General features: G+C 39.3%; 1 protein-coding gene and 2 long non-coding RNA genes across 6 annotated transcripts; all 3 read right to left on the reverse strand.

Annotated features, from left to right (window-relative positions):
- Window positions 1-10: 10 nt before the first annotated feature.
- oxa1l (OXA1L mitochondrial inner membrane protein) lies at window positions 11-8,545 on the reverse strand. Of its 2 annotated transcripts, none has more exons than XM_079371887.1 (11): window positions 8,306-8,545; window positions 7,190-7,324; window positions 6,470-6,553; window positions 6,081-6,375; window positions 3,962-4,105; window positions 3,757-3,842; window positions 1,932-2,096; window positions 1,651-1,755; window positions 1,371-1,533; window positions 1,195-1,275; window positions 11-248 (listed from the first exon to the last, which is right to left on the reverse strand). In XM_079371887.1, exons 1-11 carry the CDS (start codon window positions 8,528-8,530, stop codon window positions 139-141), a joined length of 1,593 nt encoding a protein of 530 aa, XP_079228013.1. In that variant the 5' UTR covers window positions 8,531-8,545; the 3' UTR covers window positions 11-138. The 2 variants fall into 2 exon arrangements, with proteins under 2 accessions (XP_079228013.1, XP_079228012.1); XM_079371886.1 differs by having other exon boundaries at window positions 6,458-6,553.
- A 1,677-nt stretch (window positions 8,546-10,222) lies between these two features.
- LOC306841507 lies at window positions 10,223-12,116 on the reverse strand. Of its 2 annotated transcripts, none has more exons than XR_013781533.1 (4): window positions 12,086-12,116; window positions 11,076-11,210; window positions 10,857-10,973; window positions 10,223-10,331 (listed from the first exon to the last, which is right to left on the reverse strand). It is a non-coding gene; the product is annotated as an uncharacterized lncRNA (long non-coding RNA). The 2 variants fall into 2 exon arrangements; XR_013781534.1 differs by having other exon boundaries at window positions 10,223-10,310; window positions 10,841-10,973.
- A 255-nt stretch (window positions 12,117-12,371) lies between these two features.
- LOC306841710 lies at window positions 12,372-16,417 on the reverse strand. 2 transcript variants are annotated; one of them, XR_013781569.1, is made up of 4 exons: window positions 16,315-16,417; window positions 15,123-15,215; window positions 14,625-14,735; window positions 12,372-12,512 (listed from the first exon to the last, which is right to left on the reverse strand). It is a non-coding gene; the product is annotated as an uncharacterized lncRNA (long non-coding RNA). The 2 variants fall into 2 exon arrangements; XR_013781570.1 differs by having other exon boundaries at window positions 16,303-16,324.
- Between the last annotated feature and the right edge of the window lie 777 nt (window positions 16,418-17,194).

The following is a 17,194-nucleotide window of genomic DNA, read 5'->3' on the forward strand; positions in this document are numbered from 1 at the left end:
ATACAAAGTGTTCCTTTCATGCAGATCTTTCATTTTAATTAGAATGATACATAATGACCACTCTCTCTCGATGTCCCTGCTTCCATCCATAAATATGTACATAATTCATTTAACTTTCACTCTATTAGCCAGTGTGATCTATCCAATCGTGTCCTTCCATGGCCTGTCTTTTCCAAACTCTGGCTTGTTCTTACTTGGTGCCGCAGTCTGCTGGAGGGGATTGTGGGTAAAAGTCTGTCTTAGAGGGCCTGTGGGGAAAAATAAAGAAAATTGACAAAAAATTAAGAGAAATGAATCTGTAATTTAAAAACATCAACCTATAATTTATTGTACAATAAATACAAAATGTTCAATTTACTAAAATATAAAGGCATCAACCATGTTCTTAAACTATTAATTACTGATTTAAACTCATGCTGGAAAAAGAGAAATTAAATTATATGAGAACTTAGACATTTTTGCTCCAAAATATTTATAACAATGAAATATGTAGATTGAAATTTTTTTGCTGGTTACTTGTGAGTGCGAGTCTAAAATTTGCTGAACAAATATTAACAGCAATAAAACAAAACTAGAGAGCTACATTAAAAGACTGAAGCTAAATTCACAGCTTTTGCAGTGAATGAAGTTAAAAATACATTGAAATCCATATTCACACCTCAGACAATCTAAGAGCAAGCTGAACATCCATTAAGAAACCCTTAAGAAAAGAAACCACCAACTGAAAGTATGGTGTTCTGAATAAACAATTAAAGATTGATAATTTTACCTATTTACCCTGATGAAGGGAATTTATTTTTCACCTCACAATTGTAGCTTTGTTCAAACTGCAAAGAATTGACAACACTCATAATCTATAAAAAAATGTTTTTTTCCAACAATTGACTCTTTAGTTGTATTAATGCAATACCAGGTTCTTGCCACAAAGCGGCACTGCTTTAATTCTACAAAAAGACATGGATGCGTAATATACTGGACATCACTGTAGTGGATTGTTTGGAAAATAAACGGGAACCTATTTTTGAAATTACAGTACTTTATTGTTTTAATACTCTCGTATTTGTCTTGTTTGATTAATGTTGCTCCTAGATTTAGATACATGCTAGAAGTTAATTCTCAATAAGAGTGGTTGTTTCTCTATGGCACACAAAAGCCAAACAAGGAATAAGCTAATTGAGTCATGGTAAGACTGACCTTTGGCAGCAAGGTCCAGATGATTTTTGATTCGTCTTTCTCTCTCCTCCAGCTGCTGTGCCAGCTGAGCATTTTTCCAACCTAGTGGGTGAATTAGCATTATTTTCTGAATTGTAACTTGACTGAAAAACTTCAATGAAAATCTTTATCCACTGGATAAATGTTTGAACACAAACCTTTCTTTATGCTCTCGATGAAACCGTCGTTTTGAGGCATGGCAGAGGCCGGGTGTTGAATCCTTTCCGGGATCCTTAGCTTACCTCTGATCAGGGGGTGTCTGAGCAGGGCCACTTGACCAAGGGAGATACAGTTGGAGGTCAGCCAGTAGGTGAACACTGCCTGTAGTGCGTTTGAAAATAACTTAATTTAGATATTGAATATATGAAGAATGCAGCAGATGTTCTGGCACTTATCAAAAAAAAAAAAAAAAAAAAAATCAGTGAAAGCTAGATTGACCGTGGGGAAGTTGACAGTGAGGGGGAGGATGACAAAGGGCATAACCCTGAACACTGTCTTCATGGCTCGCAGGTTGGGGTTATCGATTCCAGACTCTGCACCCAACTACAAGAGTAAAAAAAAGCGTAATTTAAAGAAATTAAATATTATTATTATTATTATTTTTGTTATAATAAATCCATAAAACAATAAATCTCAATCTTGTTTTCATAACTTAATCACTCAATTAAACATTAACATGGTTGATAATACTTCTACAGGTTAGGTAAGGTCTCAATGACCTCCAGGATGAAGAACATGGTTCCAGTGACGGCCAGAGGTAGGATGTAAAAGGGATCTGCGGCAGTCAGGTCTGAAAACCAGAGCATGCCTCCTGACTGCAAGCTGGGCACTGGCAGGTAGGCCATCTTCCTCAGTGCAATGAAGAAGGAGACGAACACGGGGGCCTGTGAGGACAGACAGTTGAGTAATATGATCATAATGTACCTTTTTAAATGCAAAATTTGCTTAATTGACACTGCAGCTTTTGATTTCCAATGCAAGGTTTTCATAATAATTGTGCATCCCACCCTCATTTTACCCAGAAACGAGAAAGCTCCTCATTTATGTTCTGAAAAGGAGCCTCTGAAGATGCAAAGATCTTAATTTGCATCATCAAAGGCATTTTTGGTTAGCAAGGGTGAAACTACATAACTACGGCAGTTCTTTATATTGTCAACCACTGAAGCTACAGACCTACAGTGGGCGGGAGCTCACTCCCATCCATCTTAATAGGAGGCTTTCTCTGTGGAGAAAGCTGATAAGAACTGAGAATGGTGAAAATGTATGTTTCCACATTTAACTGATATGGATCAAGGTGATTTTGAAGGTCTTGTGCTCGGATCAACTCTAACTGCAATATAGCGGCGAGCAGTTGGGGCTGATGAAGGAAAGGGAGCTGTCTGCTGCCAACAGGCAGGTCTCAGTGACTGGGCACAAGACCTGCCCATCGCTGGGGCGGACTGGTGGTGTCGATGCTCTCAGTGTTGGCTTGTGGACAAAGAGAGAGTCCGTTTGCTGCCAGGAATTTCTAAGATGTCAATTCCTTTTTGAAGAAACCTTGTAATCAGTTGATAAAATAGCTGTAAGTATTGTAGACAATAAAAGTGCAGACAGTGTAAAAGTGTCTTTATTCTTTTGTTGACACTTTATCTTTGGTTAAACTTTAAGTCGCTGCACTGTCATTCATTTACTGCTCTGTGTGCCCTTGAATTGCTCTCCGGCGACAAAAAAAGTTTTTTTGAATTGAAAGTGCACTGTAGCTTCAGTGGGAGTTGCCTGCAGTGCTGTGCATTGTGGGAGTTGTCTTTATCAACATAAGCAAAGACACTTTCTGCCTTTTCTCCGTTAAGAAGGCACCAACATTTCACATTTCTTCTACATATATGACCTAATGTCAGATTCATGTTTCAACAAATTAAGTATCCCTTTAAGTTTTCAAGAGCAACTAAAGCAAATTATAAATTTGGTGCATGTTATAGTTTTAGGTTTTACTTACTCAATTTTAAAATAGCAGAGTAAGCAAGGATTGAGAGAGAGTGAAACAACCTAAGCAGATGAAGAACAGCTTTAAGTCTGATCGGACACAGATGTTCACAAGCCGAGCACAAAGGCATAGCACTTTCATATAACCCTGCTTTTATTTTTAAACATATAAGGTTACAACATTATGTCTTAACCCCAGTAAAAGAAACTTTTAATCCCCTCCCAAAAAATGCAAACAGCTAAAAGAAAACTTAAATGTTTGATAACATAAGGTGGATATTACTGCACTGTCTAGAAGGCTTTTAAAGTCAAATTAGCTATTCAAAAATGCATCGGTAACGTTCATTCTTTTCCATTACTGTGACTAAAGGGAGAATCTGCTCATCCATGGTTACCTGAAGAGGACAAATGCGATAAGCTGGGTAAAGACAATAATTCACTACTTTTAGACCTTTATTAACTATGATTACCTAGTTGACACTAACAGCCCTAGTTTATACGTTTGAATAGTTAAGATGAAGACTTTTTTTGTCACAGCACAGTGCAATATAAAAGGAAAAAAATACAAATAAGAAAACTGACCTGTACCAATGGCACTAGAAAGCCACGGAGAGGATTTACGTCATTCTTCTTCTGGAACAAGTTCAAGTCAGAGTAGGCCTTTGCGACTGTAACAAGCAGACAGCAGCTTATGAAGAGGCAGGATTCTTACCAATACACGCACAGATATTAACATCTTCAATGTGACTTATAAGAAAAATTCAGTTAAGAAAAAGGGACATTTTACAGTCAAATTTGTTTCCGCTCTGTTTGGCCTCATTCATCCTGTTAGTGAGCTTGGTCATCTCAGGTAGAACATTGTTGAGCTTGGCTGCCTCCCTCTGGCCCTTCACTATGACTGGAAATAAAGCTAAACGTGCCAACGCGGTTCCTGTGCAAGAGTAGGCAAAATCCAATGATATAGGACAAGAAGAATGCAGGGATTACAAAAGACATTCAATTGATAGCTTAAAGAGCATATTGCAGGTTAAAGACAAAACTTAACTAATCATAGGAAAATACGTTAACAATACTGTTTTTAAAGAAATTCTGAAATTAATAACGCACAGGGTCTCCTGGAGACGTTTTAGTACGTTTTCGCACGTCTTTGCTTTTTACTTCCGCATTCGGCTGTGACGTAGCATAAGGGAGTCCCGCTGAATCCCCGTCTGTTTAACATAGAAAAGCATGGATCCGAGTGTCACTCCCGTCAATAAATAGGAAGAAAATATGTATTCCTTTACATATAATGGTCCACTGGCTTATTATTCTGAACCTGTTAGATGTGATAGAGAGCAGAAACAGGCAGGATTAGAGGAATAACGGCCTCAGGAGAGAAGCTATGGTGTGAGGAGAGACCCGGAGCAGGCGTCCTGCTGAGTGACAGGTGTCAGCTCGCCATATATGGGCGAGTGCTGTGTTCACATCAGCATATGTAAAGTTTATAATCACATTCAATCCATTAAAAAACAATTTGTAGAAGGTGCGAGTGCCGATCATTCACCTTTACATTGTATGGGAGTTAATCGTCAAAACGGCAAATCTGTACAACGTATTACGGTGCCGCGCTGTGCGCACGCGAGAGAGAGACAGAGAGAGAACCCGATTACACGGCCTGTGCAAATGCAGCACTATGTCTTTATTGTTTATTCCTCATGCAGCCCAGTGCTCACGTTGTTATAGAAAATACAGTTTATGTTGCAGGATTCTCCTGACGTGAGTTCACAGCGCACGTAATCCACACAAACATGCACAACAGCGCACACACTCCACAGTTTAATACGTGCACATGCATTAGGCTACTACAAAAAGTTTAAAGTTTTAATGGGATAGACGACCGACAGACGTAAAGCTTGTGTTTCTGTATGTTTCCAAACCACGCGTTCCGTCTTTCCCCACTGCGCACACACAAAAACACGCGCTCTCTTGCAACAGAGTTGGATTTATAATAAATCGTATGACTACATATATTAATACAGACTGTCCGGTGTCTATTACGCTCACACTAGAGAATATAACAGAGGATTCCAGCAGATCAAATCATTAAATGCTTGTCTGCGTATATAATATTTGATGTTAAACACCCAGAGATTTAAATCTTTAATAAGGAAACGCTTTTGTGTCTGATGCCGAAATATTCAATGTGTCTGTTCGATCGTTTCTGAGGTTGTGGGAATAATTCACCAAAACACACTTTGAATAATCAAGCCACTTACACTATGCACCTGAATGTGCACCGCGCAAGTTACAAACTATTGCAGTGAAGAGTGTGTGCTGCAAGGAGGCATCCTGTCTGTTCTCACTCACTACCATGTATCATCACACCTCTTTAAATCATGTTTAGCGTGTTTTTTGTGCTTTAATTCTTTTGTGCTGCTTTCTAAATGTTTGTTTGTAAAGTGTTTCATGCTCTCGGTGCAAGACAAGTTCCCCCAGGGGCAATAAAGGCTTCATTCATTCATTCATACACATACGCATAAAGCCGATCAAAGCAGAGTAACAGAACGCGACTCCCTTATGTGACGTCATATGACGCGTTGTTGAAAAAAAAAGCGAGTTCGAAACAGCAACGCTAAAACCAGCCACTTTCTCCTCTAAATTAGAGCACTTATGTGTTGAAGAATATACAGAAAATTGATGTACTTATTCTACAGCCCTTATCTGACAACATGAAGTGTTAATCTCAACTTTTTTTTAACCTGCAATATGCTCTTTAAAGAAAAAGGCACTGAGAAAATATCAGCCTCAGATAATGATTTAATGAATTTTGACATACTGATTTATCTTTCCACAATTTCACAGCTTGGGATCAATAAAGTTAATAGATCTAACTATCTATTTTTTTTTTTTCATGAACCTGTACTTACCTACCACAATGGCCCCCCACCATGGTAAACCAAGATCAACATGCATGAACTCCAACAAGTTCTGGATCAGCCCCACCGGTGTGTGGCCAGCTAATCCCAACTCTGCTAAACTTGTCTCTGTACCCGCAGCCTGCAGGACTTCTACTGCAGTGGGTGCAGCATCAGACACCTGTGCAATAATTGGCTGTGTAAAAACAAGGGAGGGGTCTGCTGACACAAGCTCAGGGGAGGAAACCAGGACTGGGGGAGGTGAATATATGTCCCCTACTGGTGCTGTTGAATTTTCAACTGGAACCTGAACACAATAAAAATAAAAGTAGAATTTGAGTTAAATTGTAACAAAGGTCTTAGTTTATTTATTTAAAAAAAAAACATACAGCCTCAGCCACCTGTTGCAAGACTGGTTGTGCGATGGGGGTGGAGTCAGCAGGCAAAGACACCGGGGGTGTGAAGCTTCCCTCTTCAGGCAGGCTCTAAAAATATCAAAAATATTGAAATATCAACATGGAACATCTGTAAGAATAATTCAGCTGATCATCTTGGCTTTAATATCTTAGCAATAAAGACGTGCAAAGAAAAATGAAATTCTAGCAACAATATGGGTGAATCCTTTTCCTATATTAGTATTTCCAACATTGAAACATGAAAAATTAAGTAGGCATCTTTTTAATATCAAGCCGAGGGCTGGGAATCTTTGGGTGTCTAATGATATGATTTAAATTTTTGGGGTCACAATTTGATTCAGAATCGACTTTCGATTCAAAACGATTATGGTTTCATTGATCCAAAGTCTATTTAGGAATCAATACACTAGATGATATTCTCAAGTCATCTGTGAGACTGGCCGAATTTCTTGTTGCTCTATATGACATTCTACTGAGCAGGGAGTGTTGTTTTTTTGGAAGTTAAAAATCTATTTTGAATCTCAGAAGAGAAGAATCTTGATTTTGACAAATCATTTTCCCCACCGATTATAAAGACCATTTATAACCAGCCAAATGTAATTAGCTTTAACTGCTAACAAAAAAAATCACAATAAAACATTTCAAACAGTTTCAATCAAACAATGGGCCTGCTATTTAATAAAGATAAGCAAACTATAAACTTACCTGTGAGCTTTTATGTCTGACTGCCACAGTGCTCACCCAGTGAAACTTCCCGTGCTGGCTGCTGCCCAGCAGAGTCCTGGAAGTAGGACTCTGACACTCATACACCGTGTGAAGAAGGGACCTCTGGAGCACCCGCTGTTTGTTTATTGGCAAGACAGAAAGTTGGTAAGGAGCACAGTTGACACTAAATCCCACAAACTGAATGAGGATTTTGTGCTATGGGTTAAGTTACATTAATTATCTATGGTTTAACATGTTTATCCTAACTAAAACTTTTAAGTAGGGATGCATGATATATATCAGTTCTGATAATGTATCGGTCAAAATTAGGTTTATTTCAGTCAAAAACATTTAGTACTACAAAAAGTTGATGGATAGAATCAAATGCTTTGCAAACGTCAATCAATACGATCAAACTTTTGATTTCATAAGAGATATGACATCTAGTATGTTAAGTATTAGTCTCACATTATTATGAATGTATTTACCTTTTATGAAAGGTAACTCAGATTCCTCCTCGAGTTTGCCCAATACTTGCTTATGTTGGCTTGCATATAAAATAGCTATCAGTGTATAATCATGACAAATAAAGGTATTGACCTCCATTTATTATGTACATTTGTAATAAAAACCTTAGAAGAACCAGGTGTGCATCAGTTGATAATTTTAGAGGAAAGTCGCGCCCACAATAAAAAGCTTATGTAAAACAGAGCAATCATTATCTTCACATCAGAATAAAAGTGTCGTGATGTGGTGTGACCGTTGTTGACAGCTTGCAGATGCAAAAAGAGAAAAGAGCCTACTGACCTGTGAAAGCACAGAGGCCATATAAGTTTGTTTTTTATTCTTTCGAACGTATCTCAATACTTAAATATCATAAATAACCGGGGCTTGTACTCGTACATTAACTGTGGAAAAGAAAGATGTATTACATATGGAATGATTCCCTAACAGATTAAAGCAGAACCTGTCAAAGTCAAACAGAGGCATGCACTCCTAATTATGCAAGCGAGGATGCTAGCCGGCTAGCGACTTAGCTTGGGAAAGTCGCTGTTTTCGTCCTTGTTTTAAATGCACAGATAACGTATCGGAAGTACAAATCGGAAGAAGACATACTTGGTTTAAAATGTCTGAAGGAGAGTGACTGCCCCTCCGCGGTTTTCCAGCCTGTCTCAGAAAACTTCTTGCCAGGCAACACGGAGTCACCCCGTTCCTGATGGCAGCCATGTTGGAAATGTATAGTATTGACGGAAAGCGAGAAGAGTCAATGTTCTTCTTTTCCGGTAGACTAGGCACGCTATGTGCTTTGCTGCCACCCACCGGTGGGAAGATGATGATCATTTTCGCACTGTGTTTTTAAGCAAGCAATATCGTTCTCCAATCTCCATTTCCTAACCCTCGTATTGTCTTCTCATTTATTACGCTCCTTTTGTCCTCTTTGGTTGAACTGACTCGGTTTATTTTGAATGCTTATAAAGCATGAGGTATAAAATGATCACCACATATTTTTGTTTCACCTTTTTAGTGAACTTGTAACCAACACATTAACATTTTTGTTACACATATTATTAAGTATTGCAGACTAAATTTACATAAAACTTAATTTTTTAGTTAAAAAAGCAGAAATTCTGAATTACTTTCACTATGTACCCAATGATCCCAAGAGCTATGCAGTGTCAGGTGCAATGTGGATCAGTTGAAGGCAGGGCCCCGGCAACCCAATCCCTGGGCACAGCTTCTGACTGTTGGGACGGGACACCTCACTGGGGGGGAAGGAGCCTGAGCTTGTGCGGGAGTCCGAGAGGTACCGGCTAGATATAGTCACGGCTTGGGATGAGAGTCAGCAGGCTGGTGAGGCTTTGCTTATAGCCCCACAGCTCAACTGCAGTGTGTTGGAGTTTACCCTGGTAAACGAGAGGGTCACGTCCCTACACCTTAGGGAAGGGGACAGGTCTCTGACTGTTGATTAGGCCAACGGACCAAACAGCAGTGCGGAGTACCCAGCCTTCTTGGAATCCCTGGGAGGGGTGCTGGATAGTTCTCAGACTGGGGACTCCATTGTACTACTGAGGGACTTCAACGTTCACATGGCACAACCGTGAAACTTGGAGGGGGTGATTGGGATGAACGGCCTCCCTGATCTCAACCAGAGTGGTATTCTGTCGTTGGACTTTGTGCTAGTAACAGTTTGTCCATAACAAATACCATGTTCAAGCACAAGGATGTGCATAAGTGCATGTGGCTCCAGAACACCCAAGGCCAGAGGTCGATAACAGACTTTGTGGTCCTCTCATCTGACCTCCAAGACATCAGGGGTGGCTGAGATTCGCCCTGAGTATCTTAAGTCTCTGGATATGCACGGGCTGTCATGGTTGACATGTCTCTCCCTCTTTCACAAAATAAAGTTTATCGTGTGTGCCTGTTTGACCACCAGTAGAATGTAGGGAATCGTTGTTGTGTCTTATTTTGCTGTTTTTCGGTCCTCTTGACATTTTTCTCCCTCCGTTCCGAGTAAGTCTCTCTCTCGTCTTTTCCATAAATATATATAGAACACAACTCAGATGTCCATGCACCATTTAGCACCAGTTTCTCTGTATGGCCTTGCCTGCATTTCACATATGCACTCTTGTACTTCTTTTTATCCGAGCATAGAAGGTTCTTACAGACTGTGTGCACTCCTTAAAAAGAAGTCACTGCTATTCCACTGTGCCAATTTGCATTATTACTAAACTGATACTATTGTCTATTATTGACTCAAAAGAGATTCATCGATGCAGAAGGCGTAGCCACAATTTGTTATGCAAAACTGTTAATTATCTCCTTTTAAGTTTTATGTTTTATATTGTTTGTTTTTAACCCTGCTTATAAGGTGTCCTTGTTTTTTTTTTGAAAGGCACCCATAAATAAAATGTATGATTATTATTATTTACAAGGGCGAGCTAAAACCAATGACAAACTGTTACTCATGTTTATGCAATTTAACAATATCCTGTGAAAGTATAAATTATGCTCTGCAACTGGGACTACCCCAGGAATCTTTGATGATCTTTAATGAGAAAACAGAAAAACTCACGTGTCAGCAGGTTTATTGGCTCACACTGACATGGATCCCCTCATTCTCCTCTGAACTCTGTTGTCCTCTCTGAAAGACATATAGAGAAGAATCAAACTTTTCTATAAATACTTACAGTGAGATATGAGCAGGACACTCTGCTACTTCTTTCAACTGACTTACTCCAGCCTGCTAGAACATCATTTTGTACTTTTTCCTTTGTTTTAGAATTAAATCATTTAATCCATGTTTGTGTATAAGGTGGCAGACACTGGCAAATAAAAAGAGCCTCATGGGCTGCGACTTCAAAAAATAAAAACAATTCCAAATCACATTTGAATATCAAAAACAAACTTTGCATTAAATTGTCATTCTGTTGAGTTGTTATGTGCTGTTTGTACATAATTATATGTAAATGTTTGACATGGCCAGCAACCACAAACAGCCAATATGGCTCACTGCTCTCCTTTTGAAATTGTTAGCTCAAGCTGGATCTGAACACACGTCACATTTTCAAGTCTGCAAATCTGGATCTTTTCTTCCAGCTTACAAAAAAGATATTCAATTGATTGTGAACGCCTGCAGCATGTTCTCCATACAAAATCAGTGATTTACCTCAGCACGTCCTCCTCTTGCTCATGCATTTCTTCAAGCTCTTTTTTTAAAAGATGTGCAACAACTGCTGCACCAACACAGTCTACCAGGATAATAACAGGAGAGCTGATGCAATCCCTGAAAATCACAAAGCACTGTGCAAATGAACCTGTCACTGTATCACCCACTGTTGTTTGATATGAGATGTGTTGACTCCTGCCAAACATAGGTTAAACTTACAGGGCCCACTGTAGGATCAACAATAGGCAAGTGTCCCTTGCAGGTATCCCAAGAACTTTCAAAGTAAAAATGGTGGTGACTGATTCTGTAGCTGGAATCCCTGGCTCTCCTAAGCTTGTCACTGCTACAGTAACACTGTAGACTGAAACACAGAGTCCTGTCAGAGTGCACTTTGTGAACAGTCTCTTTAAGATCCTACCCTCAGGCACAGTGCTGTCAACCTCCCCACATGATACAGACTCTAATCCAGCCCCACAGACACAAAACATTTCACTATTGCTGGCCTTAAATATTTACTGTTCACATTTGTTAATTAATACCTAAAGATATTTGCACTAATAATAACATGGTGCACAACATGATCTTCTAAACATAAACATTGTATGGGTCTTCCTTTTTGTGTTAATACATGAACCAAAGTCCAGAACCCCTACAGATCAATGTTCCTGTATTGTATGTAAAGTGAGGGATCTCGACACTGGAAGAGTAAGGGTAAGACTCAATACAGAGTTGATCATGCCATGTCAAAATATAAAGAACAAACATGTACCAGTTCAACATTACTGCTCACTTACTGTATGGGAGAACATGTAATTTAGGGCCTATATGTTTGAACCTCCTGAGAACAAAGTTGGACCAATCTCTTTGCTTACCATGTCCCTAAGTAGTGTTTTCTGACTTAAATACTTAATAATTATATATCTGGGTAGTCATTGGAAAAATGTACAAAAATAAATAAATGAAAATAGTCCTTATCACACTGCCTCTGCTGACACTATCCCCTGTGGCAGCTGTAACTGGCATTGATTATTTACAATACATGCAGAGTTAGCCCTGATGCTTATGGTCTTGTTTAGTCATATGATTCTTTCGGTCGTAATGTAGCATCTTAAAACTCCTCAATGAAACTTTAAACTAAAATTAGTTTGTAGCGCTCATAACTTTTACTCTCAGCTTTAATCGACAAAAACAATAAGAGTGACAGACGGAATACTGTAGCTGTGACTTACGCAAAGATAAGTAGCTGGCTCCAGTTCAGGCGGGTGACTGATACACACGTACATATGTTATACATACAGTCAAAGGCTACTAACAAGCTACTACTTACCTTTAGTAAGGCAGGATGAATCCCCTTAATGAAGGCAAAGGGGTTTCGTCTCACTATCAGGAGGTAGATCAGAGGTAGGACAAATAGTCCATGGATGTGAACCTGGAAAGAGAAGTTACAGTACATGTCAAGTTCCAAACAACGGCAGCAAATGTTATTCATTGCACGCATCTAAAAATAACAGCTATATTGCCAAAAAGTGCAAACAAAAAACATACCCACTGAAAGCCATTATGGTGAACTTTAGGAGTTGTAAAAAAGTCTTCAAGTCGAGGCCAACTTCATCTACGTTCTTTGCAGTCATGAACAACAGTCCAACAGGAAAGAACCTGCCAATGTGACAACAAAATATGAAGTTATAGGACTTTAAACCTTTTCCCTCATTATGCCCAGGTGTGTTTACTTAACTGTAGGTGAGGTGAGGCTCATATTATTATTGTCATTTATTGTGTTTTTGATCTGGCCCTGTTACTGCCAGCACTGTCTTTCTACATTGATATTTGCCTTTGATGATGGCCAGCAATAATGGAATACTTAAAATAATGCCACACACTGTAGCACTTAAAGAGCCTAACTTAGTTTGTTATGCCAGTTCCTATATGGGCCTATAAAATACCTAAAGCTCAATAACATAGGGGAAAGGACTAAACAGAACTCCACAGTACGACAGATAGACCATGACATAATACAAAAAACAGGCAGCACAAGATCACACATGACTACAACAGAGTCCTCTTTTAAATCAGTTTGAGTTTAAAATGACCCCATTCATTGTCCAGTTTTAGTTCTGCAGGTAAAGAGTTTCACATATTGATCCCCAAACTCAAACATGGGTACTTTGTAACATGGGACAATGATGTGATCTTACTGGCTTCCCGTCCAAGTACCTCTTGAAAAAAATGTTGTAGGTAGTGAGCCAGGAAAATGATATAATTAACTATTGAGAAGTTACAAGGCAGGATTTTAAAATTGTCGGCTGATTTCCCAAACTTGAGAGACCACACACGGCGATAAATAATCGGAGGTTTTACAGTTTTGGTCGTACTGTGTGTGGTGTGCGGCCACACGGCAACATCAACACACCACACACGAACCGATTTCACTCGCGAACGTCCCCAGATCAGACGGGAAATCTTGCAAAACCTCTAGAGATCAAACGTGATTCCAGAGTCAACAAACGGACGAAGAGGGTGTAATAGGGGTAGTTGTGCTGTTTTTAGCTGAAAAAAAAAAACACGTTTTAAAAAGAGGCGTCGGTCAAAGGAGTGGAGACAATGGGAGCAAGAACTGTACTTGCTACATGCTGATATGGAGGTGAGTAGTTGTTGTTTTGCTACCGGTGTTTTCGCTACTACGTTACCTCGCTTTCTGATTGGCTATGCGTCACATTCAACAAGCTCGTGCTCGTTTTCTCCTCGGGGGACACCACAGATGAGAGATTGGGCCAAAACAATCCAACATGTTGAATATCCCCGATTTGAGATCGGAGCGGTCCCGACATTCTTCCGACTAGACGAGAACGGTCTGAACACACCACACACGGCAGGATGATCTTATAAGATTATTTTATGAGGATCGGAGCGTCCTTAAGATTATCGGAAGGAGAGAATCGGAGCCAAAATCGGCGTAACTACCCTGCCGTGTGAACCAGGCTTAAGATATGTATTCAAGAAATGTCCGCACCTGGCAGACAAGGACAATCTCTTTTTAGTCTTTCAACAGGCAAAATGTATCATGTGGTTGCTTATTAATATAAAAATTAGTAAAAGAATTCTATGCAGAGCCTGAGCATCATGTCTAAGTCAGTACTTTTGTGTAAAATATTAACTAAAGAAAGTCGACAGTATACTTCTGCCTTGGATGTTCATGTTTCAGTTGGTGCTTTTGCACAGGATAAAGAATTCTTATGTAAATTCCCTTAAATGAAACCTGAACATCCAAGGCTGGGTGTTGTCTAAATCACATGTTGTATTCAGTTTAATCTGTACTGAAAGCCGAAAATATGCCGTTCCCTCTCCGTGTTGACCAGGCGTGCATACATAATATCTGGGCGTGGCCTTTTTTTGTAAATATAAATGAATATAACATTGAGTCTGCAATGGCCTCAATCCCTCTTTTTAACCTTACACTGTAATATGATAAACTGCTTCATTGGTGATCTGGTTTATGGTGATATAAAGATCCACCACTATTTGGGACACTTCTCCAAAACTCCTGAGGCATATCCCGATGACAACAGCCAAGATGATCGCAGCCACTTTTAAGGAACATAACATGATTTAAATGATTTAAGTAAATCTCACCACCATGGGGCCTTTAATAAAAAAAAATGGCAAAAAGATGACTGCAGACTGAACTACAGACCTTGTTGAATTGGAAAGTAATAAAGTTCAGATGAAGAAGGGATAATGAAGAAGCTCTGATTAAATAAACTGTTTTACCTTATTAGATCAGCCAAGGCAAGACCTGAGGAGAAGGAGCCTCATCATCATCCTCATTGTATTTTTCTTCACCAATGACCCCCGGTTTGAAAAACATCCCCAACATTACTCCTGCAACAAATAAACCAAAGATGTTTGCTCTGAAGCTCTAAAACTATAAGATACCAATATTAAAAAAACAAAAAAAACCCAAATTTGAATGTTTGGGAAGAACATGACAACAACCTTTTTTTCATTTCAAATGAACATAACAAAGTCACATGTTCTCACAAATGTCAAATTGCTGACGATGTGTATGAAGATATGCAAATATCCCCTTCTTTGTTAAGACTGAAATATTCTCTTTTTGTTGATATTATTAAGAGAGATGGATTAAACTTAACGGTCACATGGAAGCAAGTCTGTGGTGCAGTTATACTTTACCATCTCAACAGGTCCAGGAACTTTGTCCTCAAAATTAATCCTACAAAGGAAGTGACACATGGGATCTATTCTTACCAAAAGTGACAGCCATAAGGGTGGTTGTTGTGAAGTACACTGCTGCACGCATGGCCAGCGTTTTGGAAATAGTGAGCCTAGGTCCATTAAGTCCTATCAACAATAAAAAAGCATGAGCTGAAGTATTGTAGCTGAAGGGTTGAACATCAGTGAATCAATTGTGAGGGTTGCATTACTGAAATGTTATGAACTGACAAGTAGTTATTAACCACCACCACCACCGTAAGCATTGCACTCTATCAATGTTTGTTTCAATGTTTACTAAGCATTGAACTGGTTTCAACACTGGCAGCAGTATTAGGTTCTGCCATGAAATGTATTTATGCAATACCATCATGCTGGATAAAACACTGCACACTGACAAAGGGCAACCTTGATGCCTCCTGTTGCTCAACCTTAAAGAAGAAGCAAATTAAGTTTGGAAAAAGGGGAAGCAAGTGAAGCAAAATAACTATTTTTTTCTTGTAAGTCCAACTCCCGTCTGCATTTCTCAAGGACCTCTCTATCCTTCGGTTTTTTTAAGTAAATAAACATAACTATCAATTTGAACTCCAAAATCTTAGGAAGAACTGAACACAGAGTGACCTATAATATGGAAGTTAGTATCTTTCTCTGGTCTTATGCACAGACATGAGTTGCGGTGCAGCATCACAGGCTTTTTTAAGGAGAGAGATGGGGTCTGTGTGTATGAGCATATGTTCATATGGACGATGTGACATGTTGTGACTGTTGCTGCAAAAGGTAACAGTGATATGTTGGGTCCAGCCAGAATGACAAAGTTCAGGCTGTGTCCCTTTGGAGAACCATGACAAAAGACTCTTTATCCCAGCAGGCCTTGCAGGTACTCCCAGAAGGCTTTGCCACACCTAACAATATGTGTGAAGTTTGGGAGGGATAAATCCGGTTGCCTCCCATTGTTCACTCTCTTTCACACGTCGTCTGGCGACGTCCGAGGATACCCCTCTGCTTCCTTTTTCACAGCACAATTTTCTTTGTTTAAAAGTTTGGGCGCGTAATTAACCCAAGGCCTTGAAGCATACCGACATCCTGAATTCCGAGCTCAGATCATCCATTGGAACGCATCTCCAAGAAGAGCGTCTTATTTCTCCCGTATTAAAATGGTTTTGAGAGAGATCGTAAGGATTACGTCTCGTTCCGTCCTGTAAAGAAAGAACATCACCTCAGAGATCACCTCACTCGACGGAGGACACCACAGCCCTGCTCAACCCCTTGGACGCGCCGCCATCACCATACAACTGCAGGAAGACGGCTAGAGACCATCCCAGCGAAGGACCCTTTTGTTGCTTCTTTCATCAACCGTGGACAAAACGGTTACAAGTGAGGCTTAGCTAGGTCTGGGCAGTTAGATATAGAGAGTGTTTAATAACTGAGTTATTTTTGCGAAACTGTGCCATGCTTGTTTGTTTATGTTTGTTACCTGTAGTTTAGCTTATAATAGTTGTTTGTTTGATTGAGTTTCATTGATTAACTTGATGTTTCTTTGTTAAATACATTCTGTTGTCATTTAAAGAGCAGTTGTTTGTGATTACTGTGGATTTGCTTTGTGACTTAAGCTGGGTGAAAGGGCTTTGTGTTCGGATTTCACACCTTCAATTAAATACAGATTATTAATTATTAATGATATTAGTATTTAAGTAATCAATTTGAGACTGATATTTGTAATATTTTGGTTGTTCCCTGTGTACAGGGTGGTGCTCCGAGGTCTTATTAAACTCAGTTTAATAACAATTATTGATTTACATTAATAATTAAATAAACTTAATTATTAAATTTATTTTGACAATCAAATTTTACGTTACAAAACCCAACCTAACCGTTGGTCAGGTATTCACTCCTGAAAACCCCAACAGATATAAATCTCAGGTCATATCACCCAGCCCTTATGTATAGGTGCATTTGAAAATAATTTGTGTTCATTTAGACTGGAGTTGGGAGGCCTCTGATGTCTTAAGATTGATTCAGATGCATGCCTGCATTTTAGCTGTTTGCTAATGAACAATGGTGCGAGATGTCATGTGGTAACCTTGCATGAACAAGCCAAGATCCTTTTT

The sequence above is a fragment of the Symphodus melops genome (assembly GCF_947650265.1).
Source record: "Symphodus melops genome assembly, chromosome: 20".
In the NCBI taxonomy this organism is placed as follows: Eukaryota; Metazoa; Chordata; class Actinopteri; order Labriformes; family Labridae; genus Symphodus; species Symphodus melops.